General features: G+C 68.0%; 2 protein-coding genes and 1 long non-coding RNA gene across 11 annotated transcripts in view; 1 reads left to right on the forward strand and 2 right to left on the reverse strand.

The window, feature by feature from the left end:
• Positions 1 to 4,650: 4,650 nt before the first annotated feature.
• Positions 4,651 to 11,083, reverse strand: MRPS18C (mitochondrial ribosomal protein S18C). The gene is made up of 6 exons (XM_029073212.2): positions 10,924 to 11,083; positions 9,006 to 9,067; positions 7,461 to 7,544; positions 6,791 to 6,848; positions 4,863 to 4,922; positions 4,651 to 4,776 (listed from the first exon to the last, which is right to left on the reverse strand). Exons 1-6 carry the CDS (start codon positions 11,045 to 11,047, stop codon positions 4,700 to 4,702), a joined length of 465 nt encoding a protein of 154 aa, XP_028929045.1. The 5' UTR covers positions 11,048 to 11,083; the 3' UTR covers positions 4,651 to 4,699.
• A 658-nt stretch (positions 11,084 to 11,741) lies between these two features.
• The window catches only part of HELQ (helicase, POLQ like), a 54,069-nt gene continuing 40,769 nt past the window's right edge, over positions 11,742 to 25,041 (forward strand). Inside the window, exons 1-6 of one of the 9 annotated variants that reach the window (XM_029073205.2) lie at positions 11,742 to 11,894; positions 14,763 to 15,399; positions 19,605 to 19,783; positions 20,354 to 20,554; positions 23,525 to 23,597; positions 23,985 to 24,082. In XM_029073205.2, the coding sequence (XP_028929038.1) occupies positions 11,793 to 11,894; positions 14,763 to 15,399; positions 19,605 to 19,783; positions 20,354 to 20,554; positions 23,525 to 23,597; positions 23,985 to 24,082 (1,290 nt within the window). In that variant the 5' untranslated portion in view covers positions 11,742 to 11,792. Of the gene's footprint in view, positions 11,895 to 14,571; positions 15,400 to 19,604; positions 19,784 to 20,353; positions 20,555 to 23,524; positions 23,598 to 23,984; positions 24,083 to 25,041 lie in introns of those variants that run through there. The other 8 variants (XM_029073208.1, XM_029073206.2, XM_039913374.1 and 5 more) reach the window with 8 other exon arrangements.
• On the reverse strand, positions 20,079 to 23,525 carry LOC114814615. The gene is made up of 2 exons (XR_003762386.2): positions 22,966 to 23,525; positions 20,079 to 20,606 (listed from the first exon to the last, which is right to left on the reverse strand). It is a non-coding gene; the product is annotated as an uncharacterized LOC114814615 (long non-coding RNA).

Consider the following 25,041-nt stretch of genomic DNA (forward strand, 5'->3'; position numbering starts at 1 on the left):
GATCGCCCACCGTCCCCGCCGCCGCCCCCCCCGCCCCCCCCAGGGAGCCAGGAGTCCCCACCGTTGCCCACTGAAATCCAGAACCGCCCCCCGCCTCTCCGAGAGAACGAGAGACCTCCCCCCGGCCCCCCCCCCCCCCCCAGATTCTCAGGAGCCCCGGTTCGAACGCCGGGATCCCCCGTCGTCCCCGCGGGACGGCCGGGCGCGCCCCTCGTCTCCCCCGGGAATCCCGGAGCTCGGGGAGGCCCCGGCCTCCCCCCGAACCCGCCGGATGGGTCCCTTCCTCGCCCCCTTTCGGCCGGGGCTCTTCCCCGGGGCGGCTCCTTTCCGAAGGCGCCCTTCCGGGGGGACGCGGCGGCCGTCCCAGGGTGGCGGTGGCCCCGGCCAGAGGGACCGGACCCGCCTCGAGCCCGGCGGACCTGGCCACGCCGCTCCGGAGAACCGCGGCTCCCTCCTCTCCTGTCCCCTCTGAGGGAGGAGCGCGGCCCAGAGGGCGCGCGAGGCCCCGGCCCCCGCGACGCCGGCCGGGAAGATGGGGCGTCCGCCCCGGGGGGAGCCCCCCACCCCCGGGCCGACCCGACGGGTCCGAGGGCGCCGGGCCGGCCCCCGCCGCCCCTCGGGCCTCGGCACGCGGCCCCTCCGTGGTCGGCCCGGTTGCCCTGGGGGCCCCGGCCGGGGTCCCGAACCTCCCGGGGGGGAGGGGAGGGGGCCGGGGGCGGCGGAGCCGGGCGGAAAGCGGCCGGGGCACGATTCCACCGCCGAGGAGAGCCCCACCCCGCCGAGGGGGAAGCGGGGGAGAGGCCACCGGGAGCCGGGCCCGAGGTCCCGGACGGTAGGCGCGGGGCGACCGGGGCCCGTACACGCAGACCTTCCTTCCGCCTTCTGGGCGGAGAGAGTCGAGACCCCAGGCCCCCGGGCAAGATCCGCGGCCCCCGGTCCACCCGCGGGGTCCGGGACGGGCCGGGAGGCGCGGCCGACGGACGGGACGCCGGCGAGGCCCAGCCGGGCCCTCCGGCGACGCGCGAGGTCGGAGTCCGGGGCCTAGGCGGCAAGGCGCGGACGTGGCCCCCGGCTCCCTCTCGGAGCAAGGCGCCGTCGCCGGGGAGGGGGAAGGCGGGGCCGTCTCCCGGCCCCGCCGCCCGACGGCTCCCTCTCGAGCTGGGCCTCCGGAGGCCCGGGAGGCCCGCGGCGCCCGCCTTCGAAATCCGGAAATCCCCGTCCCGTCGCCCGGGAGGCCCGGCCTCCTCTGACGCCCGTCCCGGGGACCCCACCTCGCCCCTCTCCGGCCGGGGGCCCCCCGCGGGCCCGGAAGGGGCCCTTCCGGGGGAAAGCAGCTCCGGGGCCCCGGCGGCCGAAGGGGAGGGGAGCGGCCCCGCCTCCGGCCCCGCGGACCACCTCGCCGGGTCGATCGGAGAGCTGCAGCTCTCCCTCCTCTCCTGTCTCCTCTGCGGGAGGACTGCGGCGCGGGGCGGGCGAGGGCCCCCCGCCGCTCCGAGGCCGCCCCGGGACGTCGGGCCCCCGGGGCATCCACCGCGGGGAGAGGCTCCTCCGGCCGAGCCGACGGGCCCGAGGGCGCCGAGCGGGCCCCCGCCGCCCCCCGGGCCGCGGCGCCCGGCCCCGCCGCGGGGGAACCCCTCGTCTCGGGGGCCCCGCCCGGAGGAGCGGGAAGGGGCCGGAGGCGGCGCGTCCGAGCGGGCGGCGGGCCGAGGGAGGCCGGGGCGGGATGTCATTTCGGAGGAGGCGGGGGGACCCGCCACGTCGAGCGGGAAGCGGAGGAGAGGCCGCGGGAAGCCCGGGCCGGAGTCTCGGGGAAAGGCCGGGCGGGGCCCGCCGACGCGGCCTTTCCGCGCGTCGGGGAAGGCGAGCCGGGGACCTAGCCGCATCCCGGCTCCCCGAGGCCCGGGGTCCCCGGGCGAGATCCACGGCCCGCGGCCCACCTCGGGGACGAAGCGCAGGCCGGAAGGCCCCGGCCCGGCCTCGGTTCGGCGGTGCCCACCCCGCCTCCCGGACGCGGGGGTCGGCGGCGCGGGGTCCCGGACGTCGACTTGGGCAGCCGGCCCCTGCCCCGGAGGCAGCCCGACGTCCCCGAGCCCGTGAGGTCGCGGCCCATCACCGAGGAGCAGCGGCCGCGGCGAGAGGCCATGAAGCGACGGGCTCAGAGGGAGCGGGAGGATCTGGTCCACCCGATCCGCCGGGGGTGGGGGAGTCGTCCGCCGAGAGGCCCGAGGCCCCGGCGCCCGCCCGGCTCCGCGGCTGGAGGGTCCGGGCCGGGGAGGCGCAGCTGACGCCGGAGGTCGTCGCCGCCGCCGTCCCCGCGGGGGACGGGAGGCTTAACGAGGGGGGACCCGCGCGGGAGAGACGGGGGTTCCTCGGATGACCGGCCAGCCGCCCGAGGACCGGGCAGGGCGCCGGCGACGCGCCGGGACGCCGCGGGGAAGCCGGAGGCGGAGACTCTGACCCCGCGAGTCGAGCCGGGCGTAGGGCGCATTCGGGAGACGGGACCGGGGGCCCGGCCGCGGGGCCGGCGGCCCGCGGGCGGACTCGGCCCGGGGCACGTGGACTCACTCCGTTCGCTTCCCGCCTGGGCCAGAATCACAGGCTCCTCTTGCGGTCGGGCAGCCGCGGGGGCCGCTGCTGGCGATCCCGGCCGACGGGTCGGTCCGTCGGTCGTACCGACCGAGCGCCTGCCACGGGCGGACCGCTAGACTAGGCGTCTGGGAGGCCGCACGGGAGACGGCGGACGCGTCCCCCGCCCGCGGCGGGCCTCCGGTCCGGACGGGCCGGCGACCTCGGGACCCCTCCCTCTCCTTCGCCCCCGACGCGGTCTGTTTTCAGTTCCTCTACGACCTTTCCACAATCTACGCCTCTCCCCGCCTTCAAACGGGGTCGCCACGCGGTCCGGGCACCACCGTCGCGGCCCGTCCCGGCCGCGCCGACGGCCTCCTCGCCGACCTCGGGGCTCTCCCCTCCGGGACCCGGAACCGGACCCCGGGGGGGGGGGGTCCCCCCCCCCCCAACGTCCCAGAGACGTCCTTCCCGCCCGGGTTCTCCCCGCTAGCTGTGTCGTTAAGAGCCCGCTGCCGGGCACGGGGAGGATGTGGACGGCGCGGCACGGGACCGGCTCCGAGAAGAAAAACAGCCGCGAGAACCACTCACGGGGCCGTCCCGCGGGAGGTAGGGGGTACCGTTCCCCCTTCTGCCCTCCCCCCCCCCCCCCCGCCCCCAACGGCCCGGGGCCGCAGGACACGCGCGTGGCCGTCTTCCCACGGACAGGACGTCCAGGTGTGCGGGAGGTTCTCCGTGGCCCTCGGAGCCCCGTGGGCGGTCTTGACGTTAGCAGATGTTAATGGAGCGCAACTTAATACGCCGCTAGAAATTCTCAGGCGACAGAACTGCCCCGTGGGGGGAGAGTTCTGTGATACATCGGGACCCTGTACGACTCGTGCTGCCGGGCTCGGTGACGGAAGTCCGCTCGATAACCACGGATCCATTCAAATCAGGATTTGATTTTCAGAACGGCCGACACGCCGCCGTGACGCGTTACCGCTGAAGGGCCGGGCTCCCGGGCGTCGCCGCTGCTGCCGAAATCAACGGAACCAAAACAGTCCTGCGGGTTCTGTCTTCACATTGGCAGAATCATCCCCCCCGCCCCCGCCCCGTTCCCCTTCCGCACCCCCGCCACGCGGGACGTCTGGTTCCTTGGCGCGCCCGGGGGCGACGCTCCCGTCGCGCTCCAGCCCGACTACCGCGTCGGCCGCCTCGCCGACCGCCCTGCCCCCGTCCTCTCCGGTCCACATTTCCCCGCCCGGGTCGTTTCCCTCGAAGAGATCCTTCTGCGCTCACCTCTCCGCTCCTGAAGAACCTCCCAAAGGTTGCCCACCTACGGGCTTTCAGGCACATCGCCTTTCTCCTCTCCCCTCCCCACCCGGTCCGTCGGCTCCGGGTCGCCGATGCCCACCTACTCCCCGTGTCTCCTTCCCATCTCTCTCGCCGCCGACCGCCGGCTCGCACCCTCCCTCCCTCCATCCATCCGACGGACCACCGTCCCCCCGTCCCCCCCCCCCCCCGGGGCCCCACGACGTCGCGGCTCCTCTTCGCGGTCTGTTTCCACCGATCTCTCATCTTCTCTCCCTTCCGTATCACCGCTGCCGCCAAATCCATACCCTAGGCCCTCCCTCCCCGCCCCGGGCCACGGCGCCCGCGCGTGTTCCCTTACATCCGGCTGGCTTCCCCACCTGCGGTTTATCTTTCCGCGTCTATCCCGCTAGAATGTAAGTTCTTCGAGGGCGGGGATCACGTCTACTCAACCGTACTCTTCCGACCGCTCGGGACGGCGCTCGGCACGCAGTGAGCACCCGGAGAAGCCGCCCGGCCCGACGGCTAGAGCACGGGCCCGGGGATTTGAAGGACCCGGCCTCTCGTCTCGGTACCCGCCTGCCGTGCGACTTGGGCAGGTGGCTTCGGTCCTCGGCGGCCTCCCTCCGCCGGTCAAAGACCGCGAGCCCCATCGGGGGCGCGGGCCGCGTCCGATCTGGTTACCCGGTATCCGCCCGGCGTGGGATCGACGCCGTTAGTAAATACCAGGGCTCGACCCATTCGCTGCCGCTTCTCGTTACTCGGCGGGTCACGGGAGTCACGAGAAACCACATCTCGAAAGCCGCCGGGCAACACGTTTATTAAGAGGGAAGCCTGAAGACGTTTATTCCCGATACTTGATGTTACAAATTTTGGGATCTTTCAGAAAGGTGGGGTCCTTGTAAGTAACGGACATGAATCCTGCAAAAGAAGAACTTCTTTCAAAATCGGCGGGGCGACGCGGGATAGAACACGGACGGGGTTTTCACCAGCTCGTTTACTCTTACCCATTATGTGAGCCCTCTTGATAGCCTTCGCCAGCTCTTTCTGTTTCCTCCCACAGAGACCTGTACAATGGAAAACAGGAAGGTCTTAATACTCCCGGCCATCTCGGCCACTCCTGAGACGAGCCACGGAACGGGCACCTGTTCTCCGCACCCCAGAATCACGAGAGGAACCTGCTCGCCGCACGGGGCTCTCCGATGACCCGGGGACCGAGGGGAGGGGCCTCGGGGGGGCGGCTCCGAGGCCGGGGGGGGGGGGTGTCTCTCGGGGTACGGGAATGACCGTTCCTTCACGGCGAAGGAAGGCACGTTCCGGATCACGCTGGCGGGACGCCCGTCCGCTCGTTCTGTCGCCCGCCTCCGCCTTCTAGACCGCGAGCCCGCCGCCGGGCGGGGATCGTCCGCCCGGTGCCGAGCCGGTACCGTCCGAGCGCTCGGGAAGCGCTCGACAGATACGATCGAACCGGGGAACGGACCGACGAACGTGGGTCCGGCGGGAGGCTCTAACGAGAGCGTCCGCCGTGAGCCGCGAATCTGGCCCGAGGCCCCTCTGGCTCCCGAGCGGGCCGGGACCACCCGGGGGGGGGGGGGGGGGAGACAGTGGCGACGTTACGGCGGAGTTGACGGGAGGGCGTGGAGGACCCTGCGTGGGGATGGGGAGGGGAGGGACGCTTAGACGGGCCCCGACTGAGGGGCGTGGAATTAACGTCGCAGATCCGGCAGGATTTGGAACTCCGATCCGAGGGGAAGACCGGGGAGGACGTGGCGCTACTCGGGGGGAGACCGCCCCAGAGGTGAGAGGGGGCAGGCACGCGCCCGGGACAGCAGGCCCCAGGGAAGGCCCGGAAACGACGCCGGGCGAGAGCACATCCCGGAGGCCCGGCGGCCGGGATTTCGGAGGAGCGAGTCCCCGAGGGCAACAGAGGCCAGAGAAACCCCGCTCCCAAACAACTCGGAGAGCCCGGAACCCGGGACGCTCCGCCGGCGGGCGGGGGGAACGGGCGCAGGGGACGCAGAGGAAAGCAGGGGGTGTCTCGGCGCGGAGGGGGCACGGCGGGAAAAATACCAGCTCTAGGGGAAGGTGCTCTTAAACTACAATTCTGTTCCCTTTGCCACGTTAAAGAGCCGGCAGAACGCCGCCGAGATCCCGGATCTCGGCGTCTGCCCGTGGACCGGAGGAGCGGACCCGAGACGCCGTGGGAGAGGGAGGGGCGGCCGTTCCCGGGGATGCGGTAGAGGAGGCTAGGCCCCGGTGACCCCTTCCCCTCTGGGCTTCGGGGGTGGCAGTGACCAGATGCGCAGAGAGTTCTGAGCGGGAATACTCTCAGACCTGCATTTCAAAAAGAGAAGAGCTGTAGGGGACGAGGAGCCGGTGGAGGGCAACCGGGGTCCGGGTGGTCCTACGGTGATGACCGTGGGGCCGGATTTAAGACCGAGAACCCCGTGTCGCGGGGGTCCCTCGCGTCAGCGCCGCGGGGAGGGGGTGATCATCACCTATCAGTCCCGCTCCCGGTAGCGGAGGGGCAATGCTATCGTTCTCGTTTTACTAAAGGCCTACAAATACCGCGATTACAGAAACGGAACCCAGCTATTAACTGGGCGGGCATCTCGAGGATGAGACCGGAGACGGCAAGCTCGGCGTGGGCGGGCAATGCGTCCGGTCAGCGTTATACCGTACTCCTCCAAGCAAGACTACGAGCCCGTCAACGGGCAGGGGTCGTCTCGGTCGGTCAGACGGAACAGCGGTGAAGGTGGACATGGGATTCCGCGACACGAATTCTCCTGAACTCGGAGCTCTACGGGAACATACCGCCTCACGGGAGAGATCCCTCCCCGCCCCCCCCCCCTTTTTTTTATTTTTAATAAAGCGGCAGTTTTCAACGGTATAAAATGCTCGAATTTTGCAGTTGAGAATATTTAAACGTAAATACCTGTTATATGCCTGCCGTAAACGCATCCAGTGAACGGGGAAATAAACTGAGACAGCAGCTGTTTTGAGTTGCAAAATAAAAACAAAATAGGTAAACGGACGCAATCGAGTACGGCGCTCGAGAATACGCGGATATATTAGAGCATTAAGATTCACAACCTCGGGCGTTTATTCTGACGCCAGGTACCGGTCTTTTCGACTCCCATTCACCCGCACCGAACAGAAGACATCGGAACACCCTGACAGGCTGCGAGCGTCAGCTCGCCGCCGCGATCGAACTACGCACAGCGAGACGGGGTCGGGTGGCGGGAGCACGGACCCAGGAGCCCCGGCTTGGCCAGCGGGCCACCTTTAAGGCAGGTCACCTCCCCCCCCCCCCCACCCCCACTCCTCATCTGGCCGATCATTTCGGCCTCCCCCTCCTTCAAAGGGACGCTGAAACTGAGGGGGGCATCGCTCTGGGAAAATACGGGCGCCGCGCAAAGGCGTCACGGAAAACGCAACGGCTGACTTTAAAACGTAATGAGCGGGAAGGGGAAGACGGGGCAGCGGAAGAGAACCGGTGCCGGTGTGGAATTATGGGCCGCGCCGGCCCCGCTCTGACCCCCCCCGACCCCCGGCCCGCTAACGAGGGGCTGCCGAACAGACGCGACGGGAATAAAATCCCTCACCTGAACGTTCTTGTAGTCTACGTGCACCCCGCACAGGATACATTTCTTAAGAGGTTCTCTGTAGGGATTTTCCATCCGCGACGGCTGGCGGTAAGAAGAGAGGCGATCTGATCACGAAATCTCTCACGTTCAATCCCGGAAGGCGTCCGCGTGGGTGGACGCGAAGCCCGGCGACACACCGCTCCCCCTTAACGGCCTACCGAGGCTATACCGCGCTGATCGCCGGCGTGCGATTCAAGCCCCAAACCGGTCGCGCCTACGCGTGCCAAGGTCCAAATGAGAAATACGACTCTCCCGCAAGATTCTCTCCCTCAGGTGGTTCGCGCCGACGCTGCCTCGCTTGCGGTTTTTTACATCCCTCGTCGCGTCCGACAGAAAATCACCCTCCCTACCCGTAAAGGCCGTCTCCTCCAAGCCCTCCTTTCCTCTTTTCCCACTCCCTCCCGCGCCGCCTCGCCTCGCTCCCTTCGTCCGTCCCCCCTCCCAGCCCCACGGCATTTCCGTACGCGTCGGCAATTTTATTTATTTACATCCACGCCCCCCTCCCTCTAGCCCCTGAGCTTGCCGCGGGCGGGGAACGTCGGTTACGCCGTACTCCTCCGAGGGCTCGGTGCGGCGCTCTGCGCGTAGCGAGGGCTCAAGAATTACGACGGCCCGCCCCGCGATGCGGCTTCCGCCCCCTTCGCCCCACGGCCGATTTCCCCCTCGCCAGATCCGGGGGCCTCCGCTCCATCCTAACTCCCCCCGGCCTCTCGGCCGCCTTAGACGCCGTGGAACTATTCGCTGCGCTTGTTTCCCGTCTGCTTCTGGGAACCACACACTCGATACGCCGCGGTCACGGCGACAGCGGCTGCCGGAGACGCCGAGGTCTCGGAGACGTTCTCCCATAAAAACGGGAACCCGCCTGGGTTCTCCCCGCCGTCTACGTCGCGGGACGCGCTGCCGGGCACGAGGAGGACGGGTAAGAGCGCGGCACAAAAGCGACGCGGAGGGGAAAGGACCGCAAAAACGACGCAAGTGCCCGGCCTGCGGAAGGTAAGGTCTACTTTTCCTCCCTTGGCCCTCTCTCTCTCTTCCCACGGGGCCACAAAAAAACGGGCATCGCTGCCTTTGCGCGGACGAGACCTGCAAGCGTGCGGGAGATTCTGGGGCACTCGCGTCCCCGTGAGCGGCCTGGACGGCGGCAAACGGAACCGAGAGCGACTTTACGTGCCGCCAGAAATTCCCCGGCAGGGCAGGCGGCGCGGCTTAGCGGAAGGAGCGCGGGCTCGGGAGTCGGAGGTCGTGGGCCCTAACCCCGGCTCCGCCACCCGTCGGCCGGGTGGGGCTGGGCAGGTCGCTTGACCTCTCCGGGCCTCAGTTGCCTCATCTGTAAAACGGGGGGTGAAGACCGCGAGCCCCACGTGGGACCCACCGAGAGGCGACTTCCCCGAGGTCGCCCAGCCGACGGGGGGGCGCGGGGGCGGAACCCGGGACCTTCCGACCCCGGGCCGGGCGTCCACCGGAGAACCGGGGAAACGACTGGCAAGGGGACGGCCGTCTTACCAGGTCGTCGGCGGCGGCCTCTCCTCTCCCCCGCGAATAAGCTCTTCTCCGCGGCCCCGACCCTGCACGGAAACGACAAGGTCTGTCGGCCTGGACGACTCCGGTTTCTCTTCCGCGGCCTGGGGACGCACGCCCTCCCTCCTCCCCTCCGCCAAACCACCTCCCTCCCGAGAGCTCACCTCCTCCGGGAGGCCTCCCCACGTCGAGCCCTCCCTTCCCCTCCCTCTGCTCTTCCCGCTCCCCTGGTGTCTCTCCGTCCGTTTTTACCGTCCCGTTTATCCTATCGACGATTCATTCGACAGCACCGACCCGGGCGCTCCCTACGCGCAGAGCGCCGCACCAGGCGCCGGGGCTGTACAATTCGGCGACGGAGGGGGACCGTCCCCGCCCGGCGACGCGCTCACGGTCCGATCGATAGACGGCACCTCTCCGGCGAGCAGCGCGGCTCGGTGGCGGGGGCCCCGGCCGGGGGGGCCCGGCGGTCGTGGGTTCAAGTCACCCGTCAGCCGTGCGACTCCGGCCCAGTCGCTTCACTTCTCTGCGCCTCGACCGTGAAACGGGGATCAAGACCGCGAGCCCCGGGCGGGACAACCCGATGACCCCCGCATCCTCCCCGGCGCCTGGAACGGCGCTTTGCCCGCGGCCGGCGCCTAACGAACGCCGTCGTCGTGGCGGGCGGAGCGCCGGGGGATACGAGGCGATCAGGTTGCCCTACGTGGGGCTCGCGCTCTGCATCCCCATTTTCCAGATGAGGGGACCGAGGCCCAGAGAAGTGCCCTGCCCAAAGTCACGCGGCTGGCAAAGCGGCGGAGGTGGGATTGGAACCCGCGACCTCTGCCTCCCCAGCCCGGGCCCCTTCCACTGAGCCACGCTGCTTCTCCGCGTGTACGTGTCTGCGATCCCATCCATTTATTACTTCCCTCCGCCGCTCCCCCCCTCCCGTCCCGTCCTCGGCCGCTCAACTGTACATATCTTCATCGCCCCATTTATTTCGTTCATGAGCTGTACGTCGCCTCGATTCTAGTTATTTGCTATTGTTTCAATGCGATGTTCTCCCCCCGACTCTATTTACTGCCCTTGTCCCCGTCCGGCCGGCTCCCCCGATCGGACCGGGCGCCCGCCGGAGGGCAGGGACCGTCTCCGTCATCGATCTGTCCATTCCGAGCGCTCGGTCCAGCGCTCGGCGGATACTACCGAATCAATGGATTCATAACGGATGCCCCGGAGGCCTGTCTGTTTTGCTCCGGCTCCCCCCTTCTGGACCGTGCACGCGTCTGGGGGTCGGGATGGTCTCCGTGGGTGGCCGAGGTGTCCGACCCAAGCGCTTGGCCCAGTGCTCTGCACCCAGCAAGCGCTCCATCTAGACGATCGAATGAACGGGCGAGCAGCGTGGCTCGGCGGCGGGAGCCCGGGCTGGGGAGTCGGAGGTCGTGGGTTCTAATCCCGCCTCCGCCGGCTGTGTGACCTTGGGCCGGTCATTTCGCTCCTCGGCCGCCCCCCCCCCCCCGCCGACTGCGAAGAGGGGATGGAGACCGTGAGCCCCCCGTGGGACAACCTGGGCACCTCGCATCTGCCCCGGCGCTTGGGACAGCGCTCCGCGCCGAGTCAGCGCTCAGCCAACGGCAGCACGTGGCTCAGTGGCGACGGGCCTGGGAGTCGGGGGTCACGGGTTCGAATCCCGGCTCTGCCACTCGTCAGCTGGGGCGAGTCACTTCACTTCTCTGGGCCTCGGTCACCTCATCTGTAAAATGGGGATCGACTGGGAGCCTCCCGCGGGACGACCCGCTGGCCCTGTATCCCCCCCCGGCGCTCAGAACAGCGCTCTGCACCCGGCGAGCGCTTACCCCATACCGACATTATCATTATTACTTGATGGATGAAGGAGCGGTGGCGCGGGGTCCGGGTGACGCCGCTTTACCTGCAGAGGCGGCGGTCGATGCGAGAGCCGTCAGCTTCCCCTCGACGGCGCCCAGCAGCAGGCGGGAGGAGATGGAGGAGATGGAGGAGGAGGAGGAGGCGGCGGCGACGGCCGCGACCGCCATCTTGGGGTCCTGCCCGCCCCTTCCCCGGGGCCTCCGTGCGCCTGCGCGCCTCCCCGGCCCCGCCCCCCTCCTGCCTCTCTGGGCCTCCGTGCGCCTGCGCGCCTCTCCGGCCCCGCCCCCTCCTGCCTCCCTGGGCCTCCGTGCGCCTGCGCGCTTCTTCGGCCCCCTCCCCGTCCACTCCCTCTCCGTGCGCCTGCGCGCCTCCCCGGCCCCGCCCCCCATCTCGCTACCCTCCCCTGGGCGCTCCGTGCACCTGCGCGCCTCTTAGGCGCGCCCCCCCCCGCTCCCGTCCGCTCCCCCTCCCCTCCTCTGGGCGCTCTGTACGCCTGCGCGCCTCTCCGGCCCCGCCCCCTCCCGCTCCTCTGGACCTCCGCGCGCCTGCGCGCCTCCCCGGCCCCGCCCCCTCCCTCTCCCCGGGTCCTCCGTGCGCCTGCGCGCCTCCAGGCCCCGCTCCCTCCCTCTCCCCGGGTCCTCCGTGCGCCTGCGCGCCTCTCCGGCCCCGCCCCCTCCCTCCTCCCCGGGTCCTCCGCGCGCCTGCGCGCCTCTCCGGCCCCGCCCCCTCCCTCCTCCCCGGGTCCTCCGCGCGCCTGCGCGCCTCTCCGGCCCCGCCCCCTCCCCCCTCCCCGGGTCCTCCGTGCGCCTGCGCGCTTCTCCGGCCCGGCCCCGGGCGATTCCCGGCGGTGAACGGCGGGCGCCGGCGGGCCCGGGTTCCCCGCCCCGTCCCCCTGCCTCCCTCCGGAGGGGGATGTCCGCCCGCAAGAGGCGCCGCCCCGGCCTCGCCCCGCTCCGCGACGATGAAGAGGAGGAGGAGAAGAAGGGACCGGCGGCCCGCCTGGAGCCCCCCGAGGTAACCCTGACAACCCTGCGCTCAGCCCCGTGCCAGGCCCCGCTCTAAGCGCTGGGGGCCCCGGGCCGCTCACCCTTTCCACCCTCCGTCCGTTCCAAGCGCTTAGCGCGGTGCTCCGCGCACACCGTCGGCGCTCGGTAGCTACGAGCGAACGAACGAACGAACGCCCGTTTTCCAGGCCGGAGGCCCGGAGGAGGGAAGCGACTCGGCCAAGGTCACGCGGCAGACCAGCGGCAGAGGCGGGATAACGAAAACAGCGATGGGATCGGGCGCTCGCAATGTGCCGAGCACTGCTCCCCCCCCCCCCCCCCCCCCCCGCGGGGCTGCCGGTCTCCATCCCCATTTTCCAGATGAGGCCACCGAGGCCCGGACAAGTGAAGTCACTTGCCCGCAGTCACGTGGCAGAGCCGGGATTAATAATAATAATAATGATGACGACGACGACGGTACGCGTTAAGCGCTCGCTGTGTGCTAAGCGCTGGGGTGGGCGCAAGGTAGTAATGTTGGCATTTGTTAAGCGCCTACTACGTGCCGAGCACCGTTCTAAGCGCCGGGGGAGACCCAGGGGAGTCAGGTGGCCCCACGGGAGGCCCCCCGGGCTCCATCCCCATTTTCCAGATGAGGCCACCGAGGCCCGGAGAAGCGAAGGGACTGGTCACCCAGCTGCCAAGGGGCGGAGCCGGGTTTCGAACCCGCGACCTCGGACTTGCCGGCCCGGGCTCCTTCCGCCGAGCCACGCCGCTTCTCCGGATGGGGGCGGCGCACGTGGGGCTCCCGCTTTTCACCCCCGCTTTCCGGACGGGGGAGCCGAGGCCCGGAGGATCGGCACCCGCGACCTCGGACGCCCCGGCCCCGCCCTCTGGAAGACGACCCGGGCCTCCCCCGGGGCCCCCCCCGGATCCCGCCGCGGCCTCCGGAGAGTCAGAGGGCCCGGGCGCGAATCCCAGCGCCGCCCCTTGTCTCTGTGCGGCCCCGTGCCTCAGTTAACCTCGTTCGCAAAACGGGCGTTGAAGCCGGGAGCCGCCCGTGGGACGCGGGCGGCGCCCGGCTCCATGGCCCGGAATACGAAGAGTGGCGTCTGTTAACGATAACGGCGGTATCTGCTGAGCGGTGACCGCGTGCCGGAGCCGGGATCGGAACCCGCGACCTCCGACCCCAGGCCCCCGTCCCGTGCCGCTTCTCCGGTGCCCGGCTCGTGGGAGGTGCCCCCGCGGACGCCGTAGAAGACGCCGAGCTCCTCGAGCGTCGGCGCGGCGAAGATGGCCCTGGATTCCGATTCCGGCCGTGCGACCTCGGCCGAGTCGCTTTCATTTTGTTCGCCGGCTGTCCGTCGCCTCGATCCGCCGTCGTCTTAATGAGGCGTTCATCCCCCCGGATGCCATCTCTTGCCAGCGTTCCCGTCTGTCCGTCTCCCCCCGACTAGACCGTGCGCCCGTCGGAGGGCGGGGGCCGTCTCTACCCGTTACCCGTTCGTCCGTTCCGAGCGCCCGGCCGGGCGCTCCGCACGCAGCGAGCGCTCGATGAGTGCCGTCGAACGAACGGATGAACTTCCCAGCGCCCCGTCTCGTCTGTAACGCGGGGGTTCGGGGCTCTTCTCTTGCCTCGAACCCCGTAGCGGGCGGACCCGGTCCCGCCCGGTGGACTGGAGCCCGGAACGGCGCCGGAGACGTAGTAAGCGCTCAACGGATCTCATTTTAAAAAAAAAAAAAAAAAAAAGCGCCCCCGTCAGACACGACCACGCGGCGAGGAACCGCCCCGGCGTGCGGCCGGGATGGCCGGGACTCCGGATCCCACGTCGGCCTCTTCACCCCCTTTCCGGTCAGTCGTATTTATTGGGCGCCTACCGCGTGCTGAGCGCTTGGCACGTGCAGTTGGGCGGCAGACGGAGACGGTCCCCGCCCGGCGACGGGCTCGCGGTCTGATCTCGTTCTGCTACGTTTAGCTGAAACGATCCCCAGGTAGTCCGATCTGTCTGATTCGAGGAGCGGCGGGGCTCGGCGGAAAGGGCCCCGGGCCTGGGAGTCCGGGGACCCGGGTTCTAATCCAGAGGAGCGGCGGGGCTCGGCGGAAGGAGCCCGGCCTTCGGAGTCAGAGGTCGCGGGTTCGACTCCCGGCTCTGCCGCTCGTCAGCCGCGCGACCGCGGGCGACTCACTTGGAGAAGCGGCGGGGCTCAGCGGAAAGAGCACGGGCGTCGGAGTCAGGGCTCACGAGTTCGAATCCCAGCTCTGCCGCTTGTCGGCTGTGTGACTGTGGGCGAGTCACTTAACCTCTCCGTGCCTCAGTTCCCCCCATCTGTAAAATGGGGATCAAGACCGTGAAGCCCCACGTGGGACGACCTGATTCCCCCGTGTCTACCCCAGCGCTTAGAACGGTGCTCGGCACACAGCAAGCGCTTAACAGATACCCACATTGTTGTTATTATTATTGCTACTTCGCCTCTCTGGGCCTCAGCGACCTCACCTGGAAAACGGGGATTCGCCGTGAGCCTCCCGTGGGACGACCCGAGGACCCCGTATCTCCCCCGGCGCTCGGAACGGAGCTCTGCGCGCGGCGGGCGCCCGACCGACGCCGCCCTCGTCGTCGTCGTTATTCTCCATCCCGACTCCGCCGCCGGTCCGCCGCGGGTGACCTCGGCCGCGTCCCTCGCCGGCGGAATGGGGGTCGGGGCCGTCGGCCCCGCCCGGGACGCGGACCGCGTCCGACTCGATGAGCCGGAATCCGTCCCGCCGTTCAAAAGAAGGGAAGGGGTGTGACCCGGTTGAATGAAGGGCGACGGGAGACCCGGCCCCGGTGCCCGCCGAGGGTCCCCGCCTCGGCCGCCTCGCGGTCGGCGCCGTTACCGATCCCTGTCGATATTCCCCCTCCAGCGCGGCGACGGCGGAGGGGACGCGCTGGGCGATCACGGGTCGCGCGATCCCTCCTCCTCGGCCCAAGTCGACGACCCGGAGCGGAGACGCACGCGGCGTCCCGAAGACGTCGCCCACGGGGACCGCTTCGGGCGGGGCGGCCTCGCCCTTCCAGAAGCCGGTCGGGCCGGCGATCCCTCCGGGACCCCGACGAGGCAAGGGGACGCGGCCGGCGGGCCCGACGCCGATGTTCTGTACGACGCGCCGTGCTCCCGGGTGTCAGATCCGGCCGACCCCGAAGAGACGGGGGCCGCCGGCGAAGAGGGTCGTCCTCGGACCCCTCCGGGCGACGGAGCCTCGGGCGACCCGAGGGGGCTCCGGGAGGCCGGCGACGCGTCCCCCGAGATCGCCGGGTTTGATCGGAGGAGGAGCAGCCTCGGGGATCGTCTGAAAAGAACCATGGCCCTCAACGCCAAGGCGCCGCCGCCGCCGCCGGTCTCGAGGACTAGGCGGCTCAAGGACGCGATCCTGTCGGAGCAGCTCGCCGCGGCCAGGGAAGCGGCGGAGTCTCCCTCCGACGACATCGGTCCTTTCTATTCGTTGCCCGGCAGAGTTCGAGAGCTCTTGGCCCGGTTCAGAGGGATTAAAAAGTTATACGGTAATTCCGTTATCTTTCTAAGGAGCGGCCTCCGCGGGGGCGGGGGGGCGGGGGCGGTCGTCGTCCCTCGGTCTTTTAAAAGGACGTATCCGCGGACCTCGTTTCGAGAGTCCCGGAGTACGCGTTGGACGGCCTCTTTCGAGGTCGGGGCAAGTCGGGAGCCCGGGGTTGGCCGGCGACGGGAGGTTCCCCGGGGCGACGTTAGCCGTCCGGGAGCCGTCTCGGTGGCGCGCGCGTTTCGGCCCCCGAGGCGGCTCGCCGCTCCCCGACCTGGCCGTTTCCCGAACCGTGGGGGGGGGGGGGGGGGGGGGAGGACTGGTCGCTTCCACCCCCGCCCTCTCCTCCGCCCGACTCTCTGCTCGCCGTCGACGGCGCCGTCGCGTCCCTCCGGTGGCGTTTACCGAGCGCTCGCCCCTGCGTCTCCGACCTGCGGTGGCCTGGGCCCCGTCCTCGGCTCCTCGCTCTCGTCCGGCCCCCGCCTCGCTCCTCTCGCCGAGTCCCCCGCGCTTTCTCTTCGCGCCGTCCCGCCCCTCTCCGCCCAGATTGGTCCCAGCCCCCGCCGGACCCCGTTTCTACCGCCTCGGCCTCCTCGCTGCCCCCCCCCCGCCCCCGGCCTCGCCCTTCCCCGGCCCTCACTGCGCTCTGCTGCCCGGGTTATTGTCCCACAGAAGGTGTCCTTCCCGCTCCCCGCGGACCCGCGGGGGACGCCCGCCCGCCTCCGCCTCCGGACGAGACCTCCCGCCGTCCGCTCCGAGCCGCCCGCTCGGCCTTTCTCCCTGCCCCGGCTCCGTCGGGCGATCTGTGGCGTTTGAGGAGCGGCCACTCTGGGCGGAGCCCTGCCCCGAGCGCCCGGGAGCGTACGGCGCGCCAGAGTTGGCAGAAACGTCCCCCGCCCGCAAGGAGCTCGCGGTTTAGAGGGGCGGCCGTTGAAAAGCAGAAAGATAAATACGCGTGCCCCCACCGCAGCCCGACCCGCACGCGCCGTTCCTCTAAAACAACTACTCGACTGGAGTTGAACTCGTCCCGCTCGCGTCCTCCCTCTCGCGTGGCCCCGCGTCCGTCTTCGGGACCCTCCTGAGGTTAGGTCGATCAACCGGTCGCATTTACCGAGCGCCCACCGTGCGCGGAGCGCCGTACCGAGCACTTGGGGGGGGGGGGGTACGGCACAGCGACGTAACGGACGTTACGCCCGCCCGGGAAGCCTTCCGCTGCCCGAAGCCTCCCTCCCTCGTTCTTTCTGTATCCGCCCGTTCTCCCCCGTCGCCCGTCCGCATTCGCCATCGGTGGGAGGTCGGCAGTGCTACCGCTGACGTGAAAGAGCGACCGAAGGGGCGGGTCTCTGTTTTAAAAAAGACGAAACTGAGCACTGGTTATTTTGGCACCGTTTCTTCCTGCGTATTTCGCTGAAGAAGAATGACGACGACGACGAGGGTATCTGTTAAGCGCCCGCCGCGTGCCAGGCACCCTTCTGAGCGCCGGGGAGGATACGGGGTCATCGGGTCGGCCCGCGTGGGGCTCACGGTCTTCGTCCCCGTTTGACGGATGAGGTCGCCGAGGCAACGGCAAAGCCACCCGCCCCGCCGTCACTCAGCGGCGGAGCCGGGATTAGAACCCCCGACCCCCGACTCCCGGGTCCTTCCGCCGAGCCACGCCGCTCCTCGCTCCAAGCGGATAGGGTCGGGCGCGGGCCACGTGAGGCCCGCGGTCCTAGCCTCGGTTTTCCGGGCGAGGGAACCGAGGCGCCGAGCGACTCGCCCCGGGTCCCCCGGCCGACCGCGTGGCGGAGCCGGGATTAGAACCCGGGACCTTTGGACTCCCAGGCCCCGCGCTCGGCCCTCCGCCCGCTGGGCTGCGCCCCGTCTCTGTACATCTGTGAGTTCCGCGGCCGAACCGCTCGATATCTACCCCACCCTCAGCGGGCCGTTATTTTGCTGCCGGGCTGTCACTGATTTTTCACGTCCGTGGGCAGGGAGTGTCGACGGACTCCGCCGCGCCCTCCCGGGCGCCCGTGCAGAGCGGCGCCCCGCGCGGAGCAAGCGCTCGATGGACGCCGTCGACTGACGGCTCGAGGCGGCCGCTCACGATCGCTGCCTCGGGCGGGCGGTGCCAGGTAAACTTCCCGGGGCCTCAGTCACCTCGTCTGTAAAATGGGGACTAGCCGCCGGCCCCGTGCGGGACAACCCGATGGCCCTGTGTCTCCCCCAGCGCTCAGAACGGGGCCCCGCGCGCGGTAAGCGCTCCGCGAGTCCCGACGCCACCGTTACGAACGGTAAAGTCGCCGGGCGAGTTGTGTGTCGGGGGTTTGCGAAATAGAGGAGGCGCTCGCTTGAAGCGAGCGCGTCTAGTGAAGGGTCGGCCAGACGAGGGACCCCCCCGCCCCCCTCGCGGAGCCCCGTCCCTTTCTGCCCGTAGCTCTCCGGAGGAAAGCGCGTCTTGGGTTCGGGTGGGATGGTTTGAGCTACAAGATAGTTGACGGGCGGGCCGGTCCATTATTCGCTTTGGGAAAGCCCCCGCGCCTGGGGGCGGTCGAGGGACCCGCGTTCTAATCCCGGCTCTGCCGGTCGCTTGCCGGGTGACCTCGGGCGAGACGCCTGACCCCCCCCCCCCCCCCGGGCCTCGGTTTCCCAAGTGGGGACTCGATCCCCGTCTCCCCCCTCCCGCCCGAGACCGTGGGCCCCGGGCGGGACGGGGACCGCGTCCCACCCGGTTGACCTGCGCCCGCCCCAGCACGGTGTTCGAGTAAGCACTTTAATTAACGATAACCGTCCGTCCGTTCGGTCGGCAGCATCTGTTGAGCGCTCGCTGCGGGCAGGGCACCGTACTGAGCGCTTGGGATGGACAGATCGGCACCAGATACGGTCCCCGCCCCCTGACGGGCTCACGGTCTAGCCGGGGGGGGGGAGACGGACGGACGAGGACAACGGCGGTAGATAGAATGGAGGGGAAGAGCATCTCGATAAGACAGATAAATAGAATCCGGGTGACGTGCATCTCGTTAACAAAGTAAATAGGGTGGTAACAATGACGACGTCGGGATTTGTCAGGCCGAGCGCCGTTCTGAGCGCCGGGGGAGGTACAGGGCCATCGGGTTGTCCCCCGTGGGGCTCACGGTCTTCATCCCCAGACGAGGTGACCGAGGCCCAGAGGAGCGAAGCGACTCGCCCCCGGTCACCCAGCCGACGGGTGGCGGAGCCGGCATTCGAACCCGTGCCCCCCGACTCCCGAGCCCGGGCTCCCTCCGCCGAGCCACGCCGCTTCGCTAACGGGCGAGCGGGCGCGGGGACAGCACCGCGCAGGCGCCCCGCAGACGCCGAGGACCCGGGCCGCGCAGCCACGTGCCCGCGGACGGACGGTCGGCCGGTCGCGGGCGCGGGCGGAGGCGCGGAGGGGCGGTGTGGCCTAGCGGGAAGAGCCCCGGCCCGGGAGTCCGGACGGACCCGGCTTCTGATCCTCACCCGCTGTGCGACTTCGGGTGAGTCGCTTCACGGCCGTGCCTCGGTTCCCTCCCCCGTAAAATGGAGGTCGAGGCTCTGAGCCCCGGACCTGATTAACTTCTACCTGCCCCGTAGCGCGTAGCGCCGGGCACGTAATCAGAACAGCCGTCGGTATTCGTGAAGCGCTGACTACGCGCCGAGCGCCGTTCCAAGCACTGGGGTAGATACGGGTGTCCCGCGTGGAGGCTCCCGGTTAATCCCCTTTTTCCAGATGAGGTCACTGAGGCCCAGAGAAGCGAAGTGACTCGCCCGCGGTCACCCGGCCGCCAAGCGGCAGGGCCGGGAGTCGAACCCACGACCCCGGACTCCGCAGCTCAGGCTCTCTCCACCGAGCCCACGCGCGGTAAGCGCTTCACGGGTGCTGTCAGTAAAAGATCGATCGACGAGCCCCGCGAACACGTTGGCGGGAGCCACGAACGTGCGTCCGCTTCAAGTGGGAGCGTGCCGCTGCGACGACGTTTCTTGTTAAGGAAAATGTGAGAGTTGAGCCCGTAATTCCCCTCCATTTAGTGAGGAAGGGAGCCCCGTTTCAGAAAGTATTGTAAAATGTACCCGCGAACGTGACCGGGACCGAGTTCCACCTCTGTCGTAAAAGACATTGATTCGACCGTGCGCCATCACCGAGGGGAAGCCGCGTGTTTGGCTTTTTTTGCGATGCGGAAGTGGAGACGGAGCAGGAGACGAATAACCTTCTTGTTTCAAATCCGACAGAATGGCAGCACGCCTGTTTAACACTGAGCTCCCTGCAGCAGAGAAAGAATTTAATATTTTCACTGCCGACCAGCGGAGGGAAGACGCTCGTAGCTGAGATTTTAATGCTTCAAGAATTGCTCTGCAGGCAGAAAGATGTTTTAATGATCCTTCCGTATGTGGCTGTTGTCCAAGAGAAGGTGCGAAGACTCATTTCTGTCTTTTCATCTGGGGGCAGGATTCGGTCGGCCAGATGGCGGGAGGAAAAGTCAAATACGAATTGGCGGGGGAATTAAGCGTAAAGGTCCGCGGCTAATTTTTGGCACCGTTGGCGTTCGCGTTCGTCGCGTGCCACGCTTTCCCTCAACCAAGTGGCCAGAAATCCATAGGACGCCAGCGGCGTCGTGTCGTTTCAGCGCCTTCAGCCTATTATTGGACTGCAGTCCGCGTTTTAATCGGCGAGTGTTTTGGGAAAAAGAATGGGACTCTGGGATATTTTGTAGGCGAAAAGTTTCCGTTTATTTTGCAGAGCCTCAGAATTCGTTTTAGAAGAGCGGCGTCAGGTCCCGTCCGTTCTTAGCGAACGCTCAATAGATGCCCGGCGCGCCAGGCGCCGGAGTAGACCGAAATAATCCGATCGGCGTCCTTTAGGCCAACGCCGAATATCCTCGGCAAAGAGGAGCGTGAATGGCTAGCGGGTAGATTTAATGCTGTGGGTGATTCCAGTGACTCCCGTCCACGTCGCCTTTTCGCAAACCGTTCTGTTGCAGATCAGGGGCTTGTTACATTTCGGAATCGAGCTGGATTTCCTCGTCGAAGAATACGCTGGCAGCAAAGGAAGATTACCGCCAGTCAAAAGAAGGAGAAAAAGATCCGTCTTTGTTGCCACCATAGAAAAAGGTCACAGCCTGGTGAACGCCCTGATTGAAACGGGAAGAATGAGCGACTTGGGCCTGGTTGTGGTCGATGAGGTGCGTTGACGCTCCGCTGATTTGGCATTTTCGAAAGGGCTTCCCGCTCGGTCTTTAAAAAAAAAAAAAAACAAAACCCCAGGAAACTCTGTTAACACAGCAACCCAACAATTTATACCAAGCCCCCGGGGGTTTCCCCTCGACGGAATCTCCACCGTCCGCCCCGTCCTCTCCGTGCGAACAGCCGCCGGGCCGGTCCAGCCGCTCACGCACTGATGGGGGCGACCGGCGTGGAAGGATTCCCAATTGCTTAGAAATAACGGAGCGTGCGCGTAGCCGAGCGCAAGGAAAGAATAAATACGTCGGAGGGGCCGGGGTTGGGGTGAAGGGATGGGCCGAGTCTGCGAGGAGGGATCGGAGTGGCGGGGAGACCCCGGTGAGGCCGATGGGGGAGGGAGGGGTTCCGGGCCGGGGGGATAGAGCAGGCGAGGGGATGGGGGCAGGAGGATTGAGAGCGAGGAATGAAGCCAGTGAGTCAGGGAACAAGGGACGAAGAGAACAGATGGCCGAAGCGGGACCAGACGGTGGAGAGCCGCGAGGGAGCGGGAACCGGGCCGTGAGGGACTCGCGCCCAAGAGACTGAGGATGAGCGGTCAGAGAGAGAAACGGGAGAGGGCGCTCCCCGGGAGGAGGGGGCGGTCGACGGGGTCAGAGGTAGCCGAGAGGTTGAGGAGGATCGGGACGGAGTAGAGGCCCCCGGATCTGGCGGGAGGACCATCACCGACGACCTCTGAAAGGGCGGTTCGGACGGGGTGAAGCGAAGAAGCCGGACCGGGAGAGTTCAAGGCGATTTAAAGGAGAGGCGTTAGAGGCAGAGGGTGTGTGGACGACTCAAGGAGTTTGGAGAGGAACGGCGGGAGGGAGTCGGGGTGATAACCAGGGGGAGTTGAAGGTGCGAGTGAGGGTTTGTGGGGTTTTTCTTAAGGCCAGGGGAAACACGAACGTGTTTGAAAGCAATGGAGAAGAGTGGATACCGGGGGGGGGAAGCGTCCCAGGAGTTCTCTTTGCCGTGTCGAGTTGGGCACGTTGGCGTGACTTCTCGGTGAAGATGTCCAGAGAGTTAGGGGAGGTGCCGGATTACAAGTCCGAGGAGGCTGGGACTTGGGGGGGGGGGGGGGGGGGCGGATCTGGGCGTCCGAACGGCCCGGAGGTCGGAGCCGGAGCCGTCGGAGCGGGTGAGCGCGCCGAAAAGCGAGCGTAAAGAAGAAGAGCGGAGGAGTCAGGACAGAGTTGGGGTGTGAGGCGATTCTCGGTGGACCACCCCGCCCCCCCGCCTCCAGTCCCGCCCCTCCCCGGGCCGTGCTTCGCTACGCCGCCCCGGATCGTTTTTCTAAAGCTTCGCTCTCCACGCATCTCCCCGCTCTTTTGGAAATCTCCAATTCCCCGCTCTTCACCCAGAGTCGTGCCCGCGGCCTTGAAGGCGTTCCGTCAGCTCCCGGCTACTCGTCTCTTCTCCTCTCCCACCACACCCCAACGTGCCCTCGGTTATTCCGCTCAGGCGAACCGGTCTCTCCTTCTTCGAACCCCTCGTCCCCGACGGAAACTCCCTCCCACCTCCCCGCCCCGGCCCCGGGATCGGGCGGACCGCGCCTCTCCCTTTCCTCGAAACCCCGCCGGGATCCCGCCGATCCATCGGCCCGGTTGCGCCGAGCGCCGTCTTTAAGCGCCTGGGGGTGCGGCGGGGCTGCCGGTTACGATGCCCGCCCCCGGGGAGCTTCCGGACGAGCGGAAGAGATGGGTCCTGAAATAAGTTACGGGTAGGCGGGAGTGACGGAGTATAAGAATACGTAAATAGATTGTACGGGAGGTGGAGAGGTGAGGAACCAGGTGCTCGGGTGGCAGGGAAGAGCCCAGCCGAGAGTCGGGGGAGAGAAAGAGCGAGGCGATGGAAAATTAACCGTAGGCGATGCTGGGAGGAGAAGTGATTCCGGAAGGGCCGCGGAGCCGCGTGGCCCGGTGGATAGGGCGCCGGCCCGGGAGTCCGAGGACCTGGGTTCTAATCCCCGGCTCCGCCGCCTAGGTGCCCCGCGATCCCGAGCGTGTCGCTTCGCCTCCCTGCGCCCCGGTCGCCTCCTCTGTAAAACGGGATTCGGCCCGCGAGCCCCGTGTGGGACAGGGACCGTGTTCAACTGGATTAGCTTGCGTCCGCCCCAGCGCTTAGTATCGTGCCTACCCCGTCCTGGCCTTACGCCGTCGCGTCGTCTCTGACCCCCGTCTCTCCCGGGACGCCCCACCTCCGTCGGCGCTGGCCCCGGGAGCGGATCCCGAGGGTCTCCTCGGTTAAAAATACGGCGGGCGGGGAGCCTCGGGTCGTAGCAGGCCGTCTCCCGTTCGCCGGCCGCCGCCCAAGCCGGGGCTGAAGTGGGTGGGCCCCGAAACCCGGCCGGCGGGACCCCGAGGGGGTGGCCTACCGCGTAGAGAGCGCTCAGCACCGTTAAAAGAGCGAATGAGATGAGACTTCGGAAGGAGGGAGGGCGACGGTCTGCCAGGTGAGAAGAGGGACGGGGGCGAGCGAGAGGTCGACGGCGGGAGGGGCGGGAACGAAGCGCCGTGAGTAGGTGGGCTCGGGGTAGGGCGGAGCCGGAAAAGCCGGGTCGTAGAAGGACGGGCGCTTTAAAGCCCACCGGGCCCGTATCCGTATCCACCTTGCCCTCTCCCCGTCGGCGAGTTATCTCACTGCCCGTCTTCCCCTGTAGATTTCGCGTCCCCGCGCCAGGGCGCCCGCGTGCTGATTCCGCAGTGTTCCCCCAAGCGCTTGCGGGCGGGGATCGCCTCTGTCTTATTGTTATATCCTTCTCTCACGGGTCCGGGGCTCGGCGCAGGCTCGGCAAACACGACGGGTCGATTTCCGAGACCGCCTCCGGGTCATTAAACGGCGTCCGCTCTGGCTCTCTCGGTGAGCGACTCTCTCTACCGGGGAACGTCGGCCGGATGTTAATTTTTTGCTCTGAATCGTTTTCCCTCCTCGAGCTGCACATGATCGGTGAAGGAAGCCGTGGGGCCCTACTGGAGATGACCCTGGCAAAGATTCTCTATACGAGCCGTGAGTAACGTGGGCCTCGTGTGGCCGTTTCATTCTAAGAAAGACGACGGTTAAAGGGATCGGCGCCTTCCGGGTGGGCGGGTCGTTCGTCCTCGATCCGGACGTTTCTAAAATGTCTTCGAGCTCACGCCGAACGGTGGTATCGATCTCCGTGTTTCGTCGCGGAGAAGTCGGGTCGGAAAGATTACCGACGGATCTAGTGAACGTAGGCGTGTTTCGGATCGTCGCGTCTGTCGGATGAGGCGGGGTCGGCGTTTGCTGGAAAGAGAGAAAAACTGCAAAGGTTTTTTTCTTTCCTCCACGTCGACCCCAGCGCCCGCCGGGCGGTTCCCGGTCGGGACAGCACAACGTCTTGGTGGTTCTCTGCGAACGTTTTGTTTTTTTCAGAAGCCACCCAAATCATCGGAATGAGCGCGACATTAAACAACGTTGGAGACCTTCAGCAGTTCCTGCGAGCCGAGTATTACACCGGCGACTTCAGACCGGTAGGTCCCTAGATCGGGCGCCGCGCCGTGCCACTCGCGACGCGGATCTCCTGCTCCTGTCGTCCGCCCTTCGCAGTTGGGCCCCCCGGAGCTACGCGCCGCGGGAGACGGGGCCCTCGCCGCGGCTCCCTAACTTGCGGTTTGAGGCCGTCACCCCGCGGCCCACCCCCAGCCACCCCCAGCCCTTGCGTTCTCTCCGCGTGATGGAGAGTGGTCCGAGTGGGCTGAGATCTGGGGGGTCGTTAGAAGTGGGCCGCGGGACGGCGGCTTCCGCTTCGACGTCTGCGGCGCGGGGCCCGACGTGCTCGGGGTTAGCGGCGCGGGGGGCGGCGGCGTTTTCTTTTCAGCGGGACGCGTCCTTAAAAGCCGTGCGGGCCGCGGGACCGCCCCCGGACCTCCCGTTTAGATACGTTCGCCGCTGTCGCCCTTCCCGTCGTTCTCCGAGCTCCCCTGTGTTAATGTCGTTAAAGCGCTTACCGCGTGCCAGGCACCGTTCGCCGTGCGGGGGCGGGTAGAGGTTAGTCGGGTTGGGGACACCGCGCCCGGCCCGCGGGAGGCCCGCGGTCTAAATAGCAGGGAGTAGGATCGAGTCCCCGGATCAGAGATGCGGTGACTGAGGGACGGAGAAGCGACTTGGCCACGGTCTCACGCCGCAGCCGAGATCGCAACCCGGGTCCTCCCGCCGCCGGGCCGACCCGCTTCCCTGGACTCCTCCTCGTGGGCTCACGGGGTGCTTTCCCAAGCCCTCGGCCCGGCATTCCACCCCCAGAAGACCGCGAGCTCCCACGATCGAGCCGCCGATCGGCGGCATTGGCGTACGCGACCCCGGCCCGCACCTTCCCAAGCGCCCAGCGCGGGGCCCTCCGTTCGGCGAGCGCTCCGTAAAAACCGCCGACCGACCGGTTGAAGCCCGGAGGGGCCCAGGTCCGTGGCCCAGCTGGAGTCCGAGGGACCGTAAA

The sequence above is a fragment of the Ornithorhynchus anatinus genome, chromosome 10 (genome assembly GCF_004115215.2).
Source record: "Ornithorhynchus anatinus isolate Pmale09 chromosome 10, mOrnAna1.pri.v4, whole genome shotgun sequence".
Taxonomy (NCBI): domain Eukaryota; kingdom Metazoa; phylum Chordata; class Mammalia; order Monotremata; family Ornithorhynchidae; genus Ornithorhynchus; species Ornithorhynchus anatinus.

What these genes read in the sequence shown, in the direction of transcription:
- MRPS18C (XM_029073212.2), bottom strand. Translation starts at nt 11,047, where the DNA reads ATGGCGGTCGCGGCCGTCGCCGCCGCCTCCTCCTCCTCCTCCATCTCC. An exon ending in AGGCCGCCGCCGACGACCTG is followed by an intron (nt 7,545 to 9,005) that starts GTAAGACGGCCG and finishes TCTTACCGCCAG; the next exon opens with CCGTCGCGGATGGAAAATCC. An exon ending in TAGACTACAAGAACGTTCAG is followed by an intron (nt 6,849 to 7,460) that starts GTGAGGGATTTT and finishes AACTCAAAACAG; the next exon opens with CTGCTGTCTCAGTTTATTTC.